The sequence below is a fragment of the Heterodontus francisci genome, chromosome 28 (assembly GCF_036365525.1).
Source record: "Heterodontus francisci isolate sHetFra1 chromosome 28, sHetFra1.hap1, whole genome shotgun sequence".
NCBI lineage: Eukaryota > Metazoa > Chordata > Chondrichthyes > Heterodontiformes > Heterodontidae > Heterodontus > Heterodontus francisci.
This window is the reverse complement of record NC_090398.1, coordinates 35,568,945-35,587,576: the sequence shown is the minus strand read 5'-3', so window position 1 is coordinate 35,587,576 and position 18,632 is coordinate 35,568,945. Positions and strand designations below refer to the sequence as shown.

Here is an 18,632-nt window from a genome sequence, read left to right as displayed (position 1 = left end):
GAGACTAAGAACTGCCGGCTCGCTGATTGGCCAGCAGTTCAATGAGGCTGGCCCTCTTCCCTGAAGTGGGTGGATGTCCTGCCTTGGGCCAATTAAAGCCTGGGGATCCGTAAAATACGGGACGGATCCCCAGGCTGGGCGGAAGCGGGTTCGGCATCAACATTTACGTCGCAGTCTGGCTCCCATCCGCCCACTGTAAAATTCCGGCCACCAAGTCTGGTGGCCAGGTCTATAAAATGTAGAATGAAAATATTTCTGTCTTTGATCCACGCAACGACCTTGTTAAAGCCACGTGCCAATGGAAGGCTTACAATAGGACGTGGCGGCATCCTCCAATACTTTTTACATATTTCACACTTGACTAATCTCTTCCATTAGCCTTATACACTCTTCAACTGTACCTGTATCTTTTAGCAGGGTTTTTAACCTCTGAAAAGCAGGGTGAGCAAATTGTCTACAATACCTCAAGCCAAATTGCTTTTCTACTCTCTGATTCTTATCAACTTTGGGCACCACAGTGGCACAGTGTTTAGCACCACAGCCTCATAGCTCCAGCGACACGGGTTTGTTTCTGGGTACTGCCTGTGCGGAGTTTGCAAGTTCTCCCTGTGACCACGTGGGTTTTCGCCGGGTGCTCCGGTTTCCCACAGCTGAAGACTTGCTGGTTGATAGGTAAATTGGCTGTTATAAATTGCTCCTAGTATAGGTAGGTGGTAAGCGAAGGTGAGGATATGAGAGGGTAATGGGGTTAATGTAGGATTAGTATAAATGGGTGGTTGATGGTCGGCACAGACTCGGTGGGCTGAAAGACCTGTTTCAGTGCTGTATCTCTAAAATAAATAACTGATTCCATTAATATTTGTGTAACACTCTGATAAGAAACAACAGGTTTTTTTGAGGGGACACAATAATGTCCTGATTTGGTAAACTGCAGATCCACTGACTTTCCAAAAGTAACTGCCTTATCACACTCCATGTCAAGTTTCATTTGTGTCTCTTTGATAGAAGATTTACTCAACCACATAGATATCTCACAAGAGACATCAGTACTGATAACATGGCTTACTCCAGCTATTTTATATGGAATTATGACTCTCTTTAGTGGCCTCAATGCTCGTCATCTCTGAAACTGAAACAAGTAGTACTTTTATACTCTAACGTTGCATCAATCCTCACTACTTAGTGAATCTAGATGACATTTTAACCAATCTGTTCAGCAAACTGTTGAAGTGCAAGCACGACTAGCACAACACAGTTAAACAGGTCTGTGAATGACATATTCAATATGGGACTAAAACTCCTTGTGACTTGTACAATTTGTTCGGACTCATCCACGTCTTCATCTTCTGCCTCAGAATCTTCATTCCCATGAGTCATCTCAAGGACTCTGCATCTATGCTTTGTGCAGTTTGTGGCATAATGGTAGTTGGAGCCACACCTGATGCACCTATTAACTGTTCCTTGGCCATTGCTGGGATTCAGCCGCCTATTATTGCTGATCCAATTTTGTCTTTGCTATAATAGCCAGATCTGCTAAAGGTGCTTTTATCCTCATTTTGACTGTCCATAACCATTCCATTGTACTTACACCTGCATCCACTATCTGGTCCATTTCAAAATCTAACAATTATTGTGTCTTCTATTCTTTGTGTTACTGCCGCATGTCCCATTTGCTCCACCAAAGCCCCAGGAATCTTTTCAAGAGAGCAAACATCTGATCCAACAGGGAGTCTCTCTCTCCGAGAACTGAAAACCAGTTAAAACCAGGAGCATGTCCCTATGCTACACCTTGGCACAATCCAACAATTTAAGTGCGAGCACTGAACCAGGGATCTCTCAAGTGAATTTTGCCAATCTTTTATACAATCTGTTAAAGTACATGATATATTCTTCCTTTGAATAAACATCTGTTTTCTAAAACGTATCAAACTCAGACCATGCCTCAAAGGCATTTAATAGATCACCTTACTTGTACATTTCATCCAGGAACTCTAATAGAAGATCCAAACCATCATCAGTTTTTAACTGATGGGGAGGCAGCTCACAAAGCATTTTACTTCTTATTTTACTTCTGGTCCGAAGCAATGCCAAGGCCATACCTTGTTTCCTTTCTCATCGGGACACAACCCATGTCCACATAGCCACTTCACTCTTCCACTGGACATTTTTTATACTTATTTGTTTTGTGGGATGTGGGCGTCGCTGTAAAGACCAGCATTTGTTGCCCATCCCTAATTGCCCTTGGGAAGGTGGTGGTGAGCTGCCTTCTTGAACCTCTGCAGTCTCTCTGGTGTAGGTACATCCACAGTGCTGTTAGAGAGGGAATTCCAGGATGTCGATCTAGCAACAGTGAAGGAAAGGTGATATATTCCCAAGTCATGATGGTGTGTGGCTTGGAGGGGAACTTGCAGATGGTGGTGTTCCCACGCGTCTGCTTCCCTTGTCCTTCTAGGTGGAAGAGATCTTGGGTTTGGAAGGTGCTTTTGAAGGAGGCATGGTGAGTTGCTGCAGTGTATCTTGTATCTGGTATACTCTGCTACCACTATCCGGCCCTGGAGGAGGGAGTGAATGTTTAAAGTGGTGAAGGTGGTGTCGATCAAGTGGGCTGTTTTAGCCTGGATGGTGTTGAGCTTCCTGATTGTGGTTGGAGCTGCACGCATCCAGGCAACTAGAGAGTATTCCATCACATTTTTGACTTCTGCCTTGTAGATGGTGGACTGGCTTTGGGGAGTCAAGAGGTGGACTAATTGCTGCAAGTCAAATTTCGATCATAAATAGTTGAGGCCCCAGCACTGATAGCTGCGTCACTCCACTAATTAGTCGGCCAACTCCAGAATGCCCTGTTTCTCCTGAATGTTCCCTGTTATCCAATCCTCTATCCATAATACCCTCAACATCATGAGTTCTTACCTTGTGTAGTAACCTTTTATGTGGCACCTTATCGAATGCCTTTTGAAAATCCGAATACATTACATCTACGGGTTCCCATTTACTCACCCTCAAAAGAATGCTGATACATTTGGAAAACATTATTTCACTTTTATAAAACCATGTTGACTCTGCCTGATTACATTACGATTTTCTAAATCGTGGAGGCACTGGCCATAATATTTCAGTCTTCCTTAGACTCTAAGATGGTGCCAGAGGACTGGAGTATTGCAAACGTGACATCCTTGTTCAAAAAATCCCAACAACTACAAGCCAGTCTGTTTAACTTCAGTGGTGGGAAAAATCCTAGAAAAGATAATTCCAGACAAAATCGACAGTAACATGGACAAATGCTAATTAATTAAGGAAAGCCAGCATGGATTTCTTAAGGGAATATCATGTTTAACTAACTATCTGGAGTTTTTTGAGGAGGTAACAGAGATGGTTGTTGAGGGCAATGCTGTTGATGTGGTGTACATGGACTTTCAAAAGGCATTTGATACAGTGTCACACAACAGACTTGTGAGCAAACTTGTAGCTCATGGAATAAAAGGGCTGGTCGCAACATGGATAAAAAAATTGGCTGAGTGACAGGAAACAAAGATGTTTTGCGGGCTGGAGGTACCTGCACTTGCAGACATAGTATTTATACAGCTGCTGGGTAACTCCCAGGATGTTGATAGTGGGGGATTCAGCGATGTTAATGCCATTGAATGTCAAGGGGAGATGGTTAGATTCTCTCTTGTTGAAGATGGGCATTGCCTGGCACTTGTTTGGCATGGATGTTACTTAGCACTTATCAGCCCAAGCCTGGATGTTGTCCAGGTCTTGCCTCATGGGGACAGCTGGACTACTTCAGTATCTGAGAAGTTGAGAATGGTAGATGGAGTATAATGTAGGGAAGTGTAAAGTTATTCATTTTGGTAGTAAAAATAGAAAAGCAGAGTGTTTTTTAAATGGTGTGAAACTTGTAAGCGTTGATGTTGAAAGAGACTTGGGTGTGCTTGAATGCAGAAAGTTAACACGTAAGGGACAGCAAGCAATTAGGAAAGTAAATGGCATGTTGAAATTTATTGTAAGGGGACTGGAGTACAGGAATAAAGAAGGCTTGCTACAATTGTACAGGGTTTTGGTGAGACCACATCTACAGTACTGTGTACAGTTTTGGTCTCTACATTTTAAGAAAGGATATACTTGCATTGGAGGTGGTACAGCGAAGGTTCACTGGATTGGTCCCTGGGATGAGGGGGTTGTCCTACGATGAGAGGTTAAGTAAATTATCCCATACTCTCTGGTGGTTAGAAAAATGAGAGGCAATCTCATTGAAACATACACGATTCTGAAGGGACTCAGTGGAGTAAACACAGAGATTGTTTCCACTGCTTGAGGAATTGATAACACGAGGCACAGTCTCAGGATTAGCTGCTGATCATTGAGGACTGAGATGAGGAAAAATTGCTTCACTCAAAGGGTTGAGAGTCTTTGGAATTCTCTACCCCAGAGGGTTGTGAATGCTCCATCGTTGAAAACATTTAAGGCTGGGATAGACAGATTTTTGGTCTCTCAGGGAATCGAGAGAAAAGGCGAGTGTGAGGGAAAGTGAAGTTGAAGCCTAAGATTAGCCATGATCGTACTGAATGGTGGAGCAGGCTCGATGGGCCATATGGTCTACTCCTGCTCCAATTTCTTGTGTTCTTGTGGCATTGTACATTGTACAATCATTACCAAACATCCTCACTTCTGACTTTATGATGGAAGGAAGGTCATTCATGAAGATGGTTGAGCCGAGGACACTACTCTGAGGAACTCCTGCAGTGATGTCCGCGAACTGAGATTATTGACCTCCAACAACCACAACTAAAGCCTGGCTTGGGTATAAAAATAAAAACCCACCCAGGTCCAATCCATCCACAGCCAACCTGAACTTGATCTGAGCCCTTTAACTTTCTATTTCGCACCTGACGAGCATCTCCTTCATCTGTTCCACCAGCAGGCTATTCCTACAGCTGGAGCTGTGGGGAATCATTGGTAAATCTGATCCCGTGACCTCCCGCAAGCAATGTCCAGCCTGCCCTGTTCCGAACCCGAATGCTAGACTCGGAACTTTGGCACGACCCGACCCCGATACATGTAATCATGTCTAGTCGGGATTGGGCAGGGTCACCAGGCTTTAACCACCACCATCTTTCTTTGTGCGAGGTGTGACACCAATGTTATGAAGGTGCTTCCATTTTTAAAATATTTTTTGAGGACACGTGTTCAAAAAACTGTGGAAAGATCTGAGGAGATGCTGGATTTTTAAAAAAAGGGTCACTGGAAGGACACTAGACACTTTGTTTAAAAGTCACATGTCTTAAGCTAAGTAAACAGCAGAGGCCTTGCTGACTATTGGAGTTGTTTACAGCGAAGTCACATGTATAGATTTATGGTGGTCAGGAGTTGGTTTCATTTTGAACTGTTTGAATGGGCAGTTGGGGTGTCAGCCTGCTAAGAGAGAGAGGTCACCAGTTCATCCTGTTCCACCTCTTTGAGAACGCTGAGAATCCAGTGTGAGAACTGGAGAAACTGATGCAGCATTTCTCCTGAGAAGTTTCTGCAATACTTTCTCTTCACATCTCCTGAACAAACTGCTTCTGAAAAGATCCCAGTGACAACTGCATGTGTCTAGTGACCGCCGTCTACATGGATCCAGACCAACTGCAATGTTCCATATCGTCTCCTTTTTCTCCAAGAATTAACGAGTACTTGGCCAAAGTATTTTTTGTTTGTTTTTTTTGTAAAGTTGATCTCTGCAGAGAAAGCATCTTTATTTTTCCTTTAACTAGTGTGTGTGTGCATGTGTGTGTATGTTGGGTTATTTTGAAGGGAATATATTGATACTTTCATATTTCAACCTGTGTGTTAATAAGTTTTGCATCTTTATAAAATGAGTCTTGTTTTGCTATAAATTAATAATTTTGTTGATTATTAAAGAAACTTGGTTGTCAGATTTTTATTCAGAAACTGAAATAGATGAAGTATATAATTAGCTGTATCGGTTACTGGGTAAAACATTTAAATATATGTTGTGACCTGTGGAGAAGTGGAACGAGAGAAAGACAGTGCACTCCTCCATCCTCGCTCATAACACCAACCAGTGGAGAGTTTTCCCCCTGATTCCCACTAACTTCAATTTGACTCGGGCCCCTTGATGTCACACTCGGTCAAATGCTGCCTCGATATCAAGGGCAATCACTTTCACCTCACCTGGTCATATGGTTCAGATTCCGAGAAGATCGGAGGGTAATCAAAGCCCAACAATTTACACCTGCTTTCTGCCATTTCTGATCATTGCTGCTTGGATTGTAATTTTTTGTGTCTCTCTTTTTTGGAATGTCTCCTGACAATGCAGAGCATGTGCAGAGCAATCGTTGATGTCATCGCTGCATCACTGACCCATTTGCCAGCTTGCCAGGACGGGTCCATGCAGGCGTGCATCAACCTTACCACGTAATGACGTCAGACGTAATAACATCAGAATGTTGCCTCACCCCTCAAAGGCCATGATCACAATCACTATCCCTCCAGCAGTACCCCGCGCCCTCACCCGATCAGCACCTCAGTCACATCTTTTCTTCTCCGCTCTCACCTGCTGTTCTCTTCTGCACTCGCCTGCTCGCCGCTCCTGACTCTTTGCTGCTCCACTCCGCCTCGCCACTAGCACCTCGCTGGCTCACCACCCACCACCCACCACCCCCGCCACCCCCATCGCTTTGCTGGGTGACGAGGTGGGAAGCCACCAGCGGGAGGGAACAGCGAGCAGACGGGTGCAGCAGAGAATGGTGAAGTCGAGTGGTGAGCAGTCGGGAGCGGAAGGAAAATGGGTGTGGGAAGGAGAGGGTAAGAGAAGCGGCGATTGCAGGAGGGAGTGGTGTATTGTTGGGGGAAGGGGTGGGTGGAGGCGGTGATTGCGGCTATTGAGGGGTGAGAGGGTTTGGGTTTAACTGGTATTTTTATGTTCAATTGAGCAGTGCCATTTTTATTACTGGTAGCTGCCTGAAACGTCACAGACGGTGACGTTTCTGTCCATGAGGCTGCATTTGTACATATGCACATACTGCACCACCTAGTGCTTGCATTGTCAGCAAATGCAGCCTTTTTTTCATAGCCTTGGACCTTCACCTTGAAGCAACCATTCTCTGTTACCATATTCTACTCTCGAAAGCCAGTTGGTGAAGAATATTACTGGAGCTAATCTTTACTCAGTCTTACATTAATTTACAGAGTTAAGCATTACAAGCATACACCTCCTCACTCAACCACACCACAGTATCAATAAGTGCCCCTTTTTTGTGCTCAAGTGAAACCCCAGTTAATGTCCACTACCTGCACACAATTAAACACAATTAATATACAATTAACACTGACCTCAGTTTCTGTATTTTACAGTCCGGGTTCCTCAAAGCTGCAGACAGTAGTTTCACTCCTGAATCTCCCAGTTTATTATCACTCAGGTTCAGATCTGTCAGTGACTGTTTTTTACTGAGAGCAGAGGTGAGATCTTTGATGCAAGAAGCTGTGAGTTTGTTCCTATAAAGCCTGGGATCAGAGAGAGAAAGAACAGGAATCACAGTAAATGACCTGTGTTTATTAAGAACACCATAACTGATACTAATAATAATGTTTATTCCTTTCCTTTTGGCCTCCTGGTCTCGAGAGACAATGGGTAAGTGACTGGAGGTGGTTAGTGGTTTGTGAAGCAGTGCCTGGAGTGGCTACAAAGGCCAATTCTAGAGTGACAGACTCTTCCCCAGGCACCGCAGATAAAATTGGTTGTCGGGGCTGTTACACAATTGGCTCTTCCCTTACACTGCTGCCTCTATTCCTGCCAACTGCAGAGTCTGTTCGACTCGTCTCTCTTCAGCGCTGCCTTTATAGCTGTCCACCAGCTCTGGCGATCACTGGCAACTGGCTCCCATGACTTGCAGTCAATGTCACAGGACTTCAGACAGCGTTTTCAGACGAGCTCGTTGTACAATGTGTCTTTGGGGATCCTGCCATCTCCCATGTGGCTCACATAGCCAAGCCATCTCAAATGCCGCTGGCTCAGTAGTGTGTATAAGCTGGGGATGTTGGCCATCTCGAGGACTTCTGTGTTGGAGATACAGTCCTGTCACCTGGTGCCAAGGGTTCTCCGGAGGCAGCAAAGATGGAACGAATTGAGACGTCGCTCTTGGCTGACATACGTTGTCCAGGCCTCACTGCCATAGAGCAAGGTACTGAGTACACAAGCTTGATACACTTGGACTTTTGTGTTCCATGTCAGGGCGCCATTTTCCCACACTCTCTTGGCCAGTCTGGACAAAGCAGCGGACGACTTTCCCATGCGCTTGTTGACATCTGCATCAAGACAAAGTTGAGCCTAGATAGGTGAACTCTTGAACCACTTCCAGAACGTGGTCACCCATATTGATGGATGGAGCATTTCTGACGTCCTGTTCCATGATGTTCGTTATCTTGAGGCTGATGGTTAGGCCAAGTTTGTTGCAGGCAGCCGCAATCCTGTCGATGAGTCTCTGCAGACACTCTTCTGTGTGGGATGTTAATGCAGCATCGTCAGCAAAGAGGAGTTCCCTGATGAGGACTTTCCGTACTTTGGTCTTCACTCTAAGATGGGCAAGGTTGAACAACCTGCCACCTGATCTTGTGTGGAGGAAAATTCCTTCTTCTGAAGACTTGAATGCATGTGAGGGCAGCAGGGAGAAGAGGATTCCCAGACAGTGTAGGTGTGAGAATACAGCCCTGTTTCACGCCACTCATATAGGAAAGGGGTCTGATGAGGCGCCGCTATGCTGAATTGTACCTTTCATATTGTCATGGAATGAGATTATACTTAATAGGTTAATATTTTTAATAACACTATTTTTGTTAGTAATAATAATGTGCAGTGTTAGACATCCAGTTATTATAGACACAATCTCTCACAGTCTGGTACTTACTCCAGTGTCTGTATTTTACAGTCTGGGTTAATACCCACCATCTGCGTACAATTAAACATAATTAATATACAAATAGCACTTACCCCAGTCTCTGTATTTTACAATCCGTGTTCCTCAGAGCCTCAGACAGTAGTTTCACTCCAGAATCTCCCAGTCTATTATCACTCAGGTCCAGATCCATCAGTGACCGGTTTGTACAGATAGCGGAGGCGAGATCCTCGATACAAGAAGCTGTGAGATTGTTTACTTGCAGCCTGGGATCAAAGATGGAGAAGTAACAGAAATCAGAGTAAATCCCCAGTGTTTATTAATAACACCATTACTGATATTAATAACATAGTGTCAGATACCCAGTTATTATAAACACAATCTCACACAGTCTGGTACTTACTCCAGTTTCTGTATTTTACAGTCCAGGTTCCTCAAAGCCGCAGACAGAAGTTTCACTCCTGAATCTCCCAGATTATTGGAATCCAGTCTAAACACAAACAGACAGAGAGTGAGAAACAAACTGAATCAAACCCTGGACCTGATACAATTCACTTTCTGTTGAATGTTACAGGAAACACTGAAAAAGACTTGAGGAAATTAACAACCAGATTTTCCTGTCACTGACAATGAATCTCACACTGTAGAACTCCTCATATATTCAGGAGCTGTCAATAAAAATCACAGAGGGAAGTAACGGGACAGAAGGAAGGTGATTGGTTGGTGAGTATTACAGTGTGTTTTTGTCTCTCTAAGTGACAGCATTTGAATAAAGTATTGCTTGGGGAAATAAATCTATTACTTTATTAAATTAATTAGATAAATAAATTGATACATTTATTATTAACTGTTTTAAAAGACCTAATTACATTTATTCAGCTTATCAATAAGCAAATTAATGATAAAAGACTAGAGATGACAGGGCAGGCTACGTGTTGGGACTGTAGGATGTGGGAGTTTGTGGATAGCGAGACTGTCCCGCATTCCCACACCAGCAGGAAATGTCTCTGTCTTCAGTCATTCCAGCTCAGAGTCAATGGGCTGGAATGTGAGTTAGGGACACTCCCAAACATAAGGGAGGGGGAGGAAGTTCTTCACAGTTTTATCCAGAACACAGTCACAGCTCAGAGAAAATCACAGGTTCAAGAAGAGGGTGTAACCATTAGGGAGCAGCATGGTGAGGACTGAGGAGAGATTGAGAAGGAGGTTCCTCAAACACAGGTCCTGTCCAAAAGGTACAATGTACTTGTTACCTCTGAGGACAAGGAGAAAGACTGTGGGGAGGACAGTCACAATGTAGACCAAGGTACTGTGGCTTAGAAGGCTGTCCAAGGGGGAAAGAGCAGAATAGAATGTGGTAGTGATAAGGGTTTCTGTAATTAGAGGGATGGATAGTGTCCTCTGCAGCCATGAATGAGAATCCTGTCAGGTGCGTTGTCTACAAGGTGCCAGGGTAAGGGATATCTTATGGTGGCAGGAGTGCAATTTGGAAAGGGAGGGGAATAATCCAGTTGTCGTGGTCGATGTTGGAACAAACGACATATGTAGGAACCGGGAGGAGATCCTGTTGAGGGAATATCAGGTGTTAGGAACTAAATTAAAAAGCAGGACCTCAAGGGCAATAATCACTGGATTATTTCCCAAGCCACATGAAAATTCGTGAATAAACAGTCAGATCAAGAGAATTAAAGTGTGGCTAAAGAGCTGGTGTGGGAAAGAGGGGTTTCCTTTAAATGAATCACTGGCACTGGTACTGGCACAGGAAGGAGTTATACCGAGTTTACAGACTCCACCTGAACCAGGATGGGTAAATAGGGAGGTGGTAAATGCTTTAAACTAATAAGACGGGACAAGGTGGGGAGGGGGGAGGGGGTGGGGGGTGGTGATGAACAGAAAATGAAATCAGCCTGAATATAAATACAGAAAGAAAAAAGTGAGGACTTCGATGGTAAATAGAATTATGGAGTATGATTGTAAAAAGATGGGGGAAAAATGAAGTAAGAGGAACTGCTATTACAAATGATTTAAACTTTTCATACAGCAATACACACAGTGTCTGTAATAAAACAGGGGAACTGGAGGCAATACTACATTGTGAGGATCCATATTAGGGATTACTGAGACATAACTATGGAAAAATCTGGACTGAGCATTCAACATTGCAGGATATAAACTACTTAGAAAAGATAGAGAGGAAATTGGGGAGGTGGAGTAGCTGTACTTAATACTGAAAACAATGACAGGAGCAAAAAGTGACACGGCCATCAGCAAGACAGAAATAGAATCCACATGGATAAAGATAAAAGATAATAAAGGATCAATCACATTAACAGGGATAGTCTACGGACCACCTAATAGTGGAAGGAAGTATACAAAGAAATTAGGGAAATGAATAAAAGACATGGAATAATAATCATAGGGGAATTTCAACTAACATGAGATTAAATGGCCAGAAGAGATATGTAAAGGAAATAAGGGAATGGAGTTCCTACAATGTGTACAAGACTCCTTTCTAACCCAATATGTAAGAAGCTCAACAATGGAGGATTCCCTACTGGATCTAGTAATGGGGAATGAGCCAGAGTAGATAAAAGAAGTAAAAGTAGGGGAACATCTAGACAATAGTGAACATTAATATTATATACTTTAAGATAATAATTGAGAAGGAGGTAAGTATGACGAAGACCAGGGAATAGATTGGAGAAAAGTGGATTTTGAGGGGTTGAGAATACAGCCGAGGAAAATAAAACTGACAACAATATTGTCAAACAGTGATGGAGAACAGCAATGGGAAACGTTTAAAACCATGTTCGACATATTCCAGGAAAAATATATTCTGTTAAAAAGACAAGAACAAGTGAAACACGAATGAGTTACCATGGATGAATAAAGACATCAGATAAAGAAAAATGAGGTCTTGGAAAAAGACAGACACTAAGTACATGAGCAGCAGGGGAGAGTGCGACAAAGAGATTAGAAGTGAAAAAAAGGACAAAAAGGAACAATTAAATTATCAAGGAGCAAACAGTAAAATATTTTATAGGCACATAAATAAAAAAAGGAAAATCATGATGGAAATAGGGCCAATTATTGATGGTCAGGATTATATCACAACAGGCAATGATAGAGAAATGGCAGAAATATTAAATAATGAGCTTGCTTCAATATTTACCAGGAAAACAGGATAGGTGGACAGATTAGAAATCAGATAACAGCATTGAAAATAAAAAGGTGAAGTTTTAAATAAACTAATCAAACTCAGGATAAAAACCCCTGGTCCAAATGGATCACATCCACACATTTTAAAAGAATCTAGGGAAGAGATAGCAGAGACATTACTACACAATTTTAATATTTTTTTTCGGGAAAGGTGTAGTGCCAGGAGACTGGCAGATAGCCAAAATTATACCTATATTTAATAAATGAGATAGAACATGTACAGGGACTTATCGGCCAATTGGCTTAACATCATTGGTTGGAAAAATAATGGAATCCCTATTAAAGGTGGGAATAGAAGAATATCTAGAAACCAAAGATATAATAATGAATAGTCAGCATGGATTTGAAGAGAAATTCTTGCTGAACCAGCCTTGTTGGATTTTTTGAAGAGGTGACAGAGAAAGTAGACAATGCTAATGCAGTAGATGCAATTTATCCAGATTTTCAAAGTCTTCGATAAGGTATCACAGAACAGACTAATGAATAAGGTCAGAGATTGCAGGATCAGGGAACAAGCAGAATGGACAGCTAGCTGGCTTCAAAACAGAAAGCAGAGAATAGGGATAAAGAGTAGTTACTCAGAATGGCAGAAGGTGGAAAGTGATGTTCCACAAGGATCAGTGCTGGGATCACTGTTTTACAATTTATATTAATGATTTAGACTTTGGAATCAAAAACACAATTTCCAAATCTTCAGATGGCACCAAACTTGGGGTTGGGGGGACAGTTAATCTGAGGAGGATAGCAACAAATTACATGAAGATATTCACAAACTTGCAGAATGGACATGTAATTGACAAATTCATATCAACATAGATAAATGTGAGGTATTAGATTTTAGAAATAAAAATAAAGAGGTTACATATTACTTACAAAATAAGAATCTAAATGGGACAGAGGAGGTAAGGGATCTGGGAGTGCAAATACACAAATCACTAAAAGTAGTTACACAGGTTAACAGTAAACCAAGCACTAAGGTTTATTCCTAGGGGGTTAGAATTGAAAAGTATAGAAGTTATGCTAAACTTGTGTCAAACCCTGGTTGGACCACACCTGGAATACTGCAGACAATTCTGTTCACCATATTATAAAAAAGATATGGAGGCACTGGAGAGGGTGAAAAATATTTACAAGTATGATACCAGAAATGTAGGGAATACCGATCAGCAGGGAATGAACAGGCTGGTCACTTTTCTCTAAAAAAAAGAGCAGGCTGAGGTGTGACCTAATAGAGGTGTTTAAAAGTATCCAAGGTTTCGACAGAGGAGACACAGAGAGAATGTTTCCACTTGTGGGGAAAAGCAAAACTAGAGGCCATCAATGTAAGATAGTCACCCACAAATCAAACAGCGAATTCATATTGGTCAGTCCTGTATGATGTGTTACCTCCCTGGTGCTGGGGTAAAGGACATCATGGAGAATTCCAACAAGCTGGAAATGTCGGGGAAACAAAGCCAGGGCTCCTTGGATAATGAGGGAGATAGCGAATATGACAAAATAAAAAAAAACAGTGGATGGAGCATGTCAGGTGAATTCTTCAAGCACGAACCAGGCCAAACACAATGGGCTGGATTTTACCGAGCCCCTGATTTCAGGCTCCATGGTGGGGGAGGTGGAAGATGCCTCTGGCAGAGGCTCACCATGGAGCCCGACTCCAGGAGGGTCCGGCCTGATCCTCGTGGCGGTGACAAGGCTCTGTGACGGCACCCCTGCCGCTGGGCGGCGGGACCTGCATTGAAATATTTTAATGAATAGATTTAAATAAACTTACCTCGAATCTTCCGGGCCCACCACGATCTCCAGTGCGGCAGCCGGCAATCCCACACCTTCAATTCCCCGTCTGGGAAAAGCAGGCAGGACACTGGTGTGGGGTGGGAGGGGGGGGGGGGCGTGGAATTAAGATTTTAAGTTTGGGGGGGAGGGGCGGTGATGGGAGGACAGGGTCAAATAATCATCATCAGTATTGGGGAAAGTGGGAAGGGGTGAACTTTAAACTTTGCACAGTCTGGGGGCAGGGGTGAAAGGTCACATTTCAAAGGTAAGGGTTTTGTGCGGGGAAAGGGCAAGTAGTTAATGTAATTCTTATTGGGGATAGGAAAGGGGCGTTAAAATTTTATTTGGTAAATTTTGGCGGCAGCGCTGGCTGCCCCAGCAAAATGGCACCAGCTCCTGCACACAGGCATCTGACACCATTGCCGGCATCGCAAAGCCTGCCCTCTCCACGTTGTCGGGGGATGCCGTGCCAGCTATTTAAATGAGCTGACGTTTGGGAGATTGCTGTGGCTCTGATCTGTGTGGTCATCTGAGAATGGAATGGCAGTTAACATAAAAGGGAACCCAAAAATCTTCTCATGGCTTCTAAATGGTAAGAAACATAGAAACACAGAAAAAGTACAGCAAGCAAGGAGACCATTCAGCCCATCGTATTCATGCTGGCCAAACAAACTATCCACCCAAACTAATACCATCTACCAGCACCTGGTCCACAGCCCCGCAGGTTACAGCACCCTCGGTACATGTCCAGGTACCTTTTAAAAGAATTCAGAGTTTCTGCCTCCACCACCATTCCTGACAGTGAATTCCAGGCACCCACCACCCTCTGGGTGAAAACATTTCCCCTCATGTGCCCTCTAATCCTTCCAGCAATCACCTTAAGGGCTTAAGGGGGTAGTAAGATGTGGGGTGAGGCCTCTTAGGGTCAAATAGGTTGATATATGCTTAGAGGTGCAGGACAAGACTAGAACATGAAATGAATACTTCGTATCGGTATTTACTAAGGAAGAGGAAGCTGACAAATTACCGATTGAAGTGGAGATGGTAGGGGTAATGGATGGGGTGAAAATTGATAGGCAGGATGTACTGGAAAGGCTGACTCTGTTTAGAGTGCATATGTCACCTGGTCCGGAAGTCTTGCATCCAGGTTGCTTAAGGAAGTGGGGGTGGAGATATGGAAGGGCTTTCCATAATCTTCCAATCTTCCCTACATACGGGGAAGGTGCTAGAGGATTGGAAAGTGACAAATGTGACACCCTTGTTCAAGAAAGTTTGTAAGAACATGTGTAGTAACTACAGACCAGTCAGTTTAATTGTGCTGGGTAAGATTTTGGAACCAATAATCAGGGAAAAAATTAACAGGTATTTGTAGAGGTTTGAGTTAATTACGGAGAGTCAGTACGGATTTGTAAAACGCAGATCATGTTTGACTAATCTAACTGAATGTTTTTAATGATGTAAGAGAGAAGGTTGATGAGGGGAATTCGGTGGACGTTCTCGATATGGATTTTAAAATAGCTTTTGACAAAGTTCCACATAAAAGGCTGGTTAATAAAAAAATCGAGGTGCCTGGAATAGAAAGGTCAGTGTCAGCTTGGACAGAAAAACTGGTTTAAGGATGGAAACCAGTGAGTGGTGGTAAATGGTTGTTTATCAGACTACTGGATGATAGACATTGATATTCCCCAAGGGTCAGTGCTGGTGCACTGATTTTATTTGTGACATATATAAATTACTTGGATGTTGGAACAGAGTAAAATTTCAAAATTTACTGGTGATTCCAAACTCGAAGATGTAGCAGACTGTGAGGATGTCACCAATCGACTGTAACAGAACAGAGATAGACGAGAAATATAGGCAGACAAATGGAATTTAATACAGTGAAGTGTGAGGTGATGCATTTTGGCAGAATGGGGAGGGAGAGACAATATAGACTTAATGTCATAGTTCTAAAGAGTGTGGAGAGACAGAGGGACAATGTCTTCCCTAATCAGTACTGTCACCACACTTCCCTTTTATCCTTCCCTATCTTTACATCAGTTCTGATGAAAGGTCACAGACCTGAAACGTTAACTCTGCTTCTCTCTCCACAGATGCTGCCTGACCTGCTGAGTATTTACTGCACTTTGTTTTTATTTCATATTCCCACATGCTGTTTGTGCTTGTGGCTCAACAAACTTATTCACCACACTTTGTGCTTATACACACATGTCTAAACATGTCTTTGTATTCCTTGTAATCCTTCTTAATCTCTCTATCTCTGTAATCTCCTCCAGCCTCACAACACTCCGAGATATCTGTGCTCCTCTAATACTGGCCTCTTGTACATCCCTGATTTTAATCGCTCCACCATTGGTGACCTTCAGTTTTCTCGACCCCAAGCTCTGGAATACCCTCCCCAGACCACTTTCTTCCAATAAGACACTCCTTAAAACCTACTTTAGACCAAGCTTTTGATAACCTGATCTAATATCTCCATATAAAGAAAAAGACTTGCATTTCTATAGCGCTTTTCATGACCACCGGGCGTCTCAAAGCACTTTCCAGCCAGTGAAGTAAATAAAGCATCTTCAAAGAGATATAGATAGGTTAAGTGAGTGGGCAAAAATTTGGCAGATGGAGTATAATGTGGGAAAGTGTGTACTTGTCCACTTTGGCAGGAAGAATTGAAAAGCAGTATATTATTTAAATGGAGAGAGATTGCAGAACTGCAGTACAGAGGGATTTGGGTGTCCAGATTTCATGGAGACGCCCAAGATCATGTCGTTGGCACCAGCTGGACCTCATCATCACAAGGTGAGTCTCTAAAAACAGTGTCCAAATCACACGCAGCTTCCACAGTGCGGACTGCGACACCGACCACTCCCTGGTATGCAGCAAAGATAGACTCAAACCAAAGAAGCTGCATTACTCCAAGCAGAAGGGCCGCCCGCTCATGAACACAAACAGAATTTCTTATCCATAGCTGTTACATAAGTTTCTAAATTCACTTGAAAAAGCCGTACAAAACACTCCTGCAGGGGATGCAGAGACCAAGTGGGCCCACATCAGAGACGCCATCTATGACTCAGCAATGACCACCTATGGCAAATATATGAAGCAGAATGCAAACTGGTTTCAATTTCACTTTGAGGAGCTGGAACCTGTCATAGCCGCAAAGCGCATTGCACTGTTGAACTATAAGAAAGGCCCCAGCGAGTTAACATCCGTAGCAGTTAAAGCAGCCAGAAGTGCTGCACAAAGAACAGCCAGGCGCTGTGCAAATGACGACTGGCAACACCTATGCAGTCGTATTCAGCTTGCCTCTGACACCGGAAACATCAGAGGAATGTATGATGGCATTGAGAGAGCTTTTGAACCAACCATCAAGAAGATCGCCCCCCTCAACTCTAAATCAGGGGTCACAATCATTGACAACACAAGCAAATGGACCGCTGGGTGGAGCACTACCTAGAACTGTACTCCAGGGAAAATGTTGTCATTGATTCTGCCCTCAATGCAGCCCAGTCTCTGCCAGTCATGGATGAGCTTGACAAACAGCCAACAAAATCGGAACTCAGTGATGCCATTGATTCTCTAGCCAGTGGAAACGCCCCTGGGAAGAACAGCATTATCCCTGAAATAATCAAGAGTGCCAAGCCTGCTATACTTTCAGCACTCCATGAACTGCTTTGCCTGTGCTGGGACGAGGGAGCAGTAACAAAGGACATGCACGATGCCAAAAGCATCACCCTCTACAAGAACAAGGGTGACCACGGTGACTGCAACAACTACCGTGGAATCTCCCTGCTCAGCACAGTGGGGAAAGTCTTCACACAAGTCGTTTTAAACGAATCTGGCTGAGCGTGTCTACCCTGAGGCACAGTGTGGCTTTCGAGAAGAGAGATCCACCATTGACATGCTGTTCTCCCTTCGCCAGCTACAGGAGAAATGCCGTGAACAACAGATGCCCCTCTACATTGCTTTCATAGATCTCACCAAAGCCTTTGACCTCGTCAGCCAGACGTGGTCTCTTCCGACTACTAGAAAAGATCGGATGTCCACCAAAGCTACAAAGTATCATCACCTTGTTCCACGACAATATGAAAGGCACAATTCAGCATAGCGGCGCCTCATCAGACCCCTTTCCTATCCTGAGTGGCGTGAAACAGTGCAGTGTTCTCGCACCTACACTGTTTGGGATCTTCTTCTCACTGCTGCTCTCACATTCCATCAGAAGAAGGAATTTTCCTCCACACAAGATCAGGTATCAGGTTGTTCAACCTTGCCCGTCATTGAGCAAAGACCAAATTACGGAAGGTTCTCATCAGGGAACTCCTCGTTGCTGACGATGCTGCATTAACATCTCACACTGCAGAGACTCATCAACAGGTTTGCGGCTGCCTGCAACGAATTTGGCCTAACCATCAGCCTCAAGAAAATGAACATTATGGGACAGGACGTCAGAAATGCTCCATCCATCAATATCGGCGACCACGCTCTGGAAGTGATTCAAGAGTTCACCTACCCTGGCTCAACTATCACCAGTAACCTGTCTCTCGATGCAGAAATCAACAAGCGCATGGGAAAGGCTTCACTGCTATGTCCAGACTGGCAAAGAGAGTGTGGGAAAATGGCGCCCTGACACGGAACACAAAAGTCCGAGTGTATCAAGCCTTTGTCCTCACTATCTTGCTTTACGGCAGCAAGGACTGGACAACATATGTGAACCAAGAGCGATGTCTCAATTCATTCCATCTTAGCTGC

General features: G+C 43.6%; 1 protein-coding gene across 1 annotated transcript in view; it reads right to left on the bottom strand.

The window, feature by feature from the left end:
* The window catches only part of LOC137345324 (NACHT, LRR and PYD domains-containing protein 3-like), a 67,486-nt gene that overhangs the window by 4,424 nt on the left and 44,430 nt on the right, over positions 1–18,632 (bottom strand). The window contains exons 6-8 of the mRNA XM_068008822.1: positions 9,298–9,384; positions 8,990–9,160; positions 7,336–7,506 (exon numbers count right to left, since the gene is read on the bottom strand). Of these exons, the coding sequence (XP_067864923.1) occupies positions 7,336–7,506; positions 8,990–9,160; positions 9,298–9,384 (429 nt within the window). The remainder of the gene's footprint in view (positions 1–7,335; positions 7,507–8,989; positions 9,161–9,297; positions 9,385–18,632) is intronic.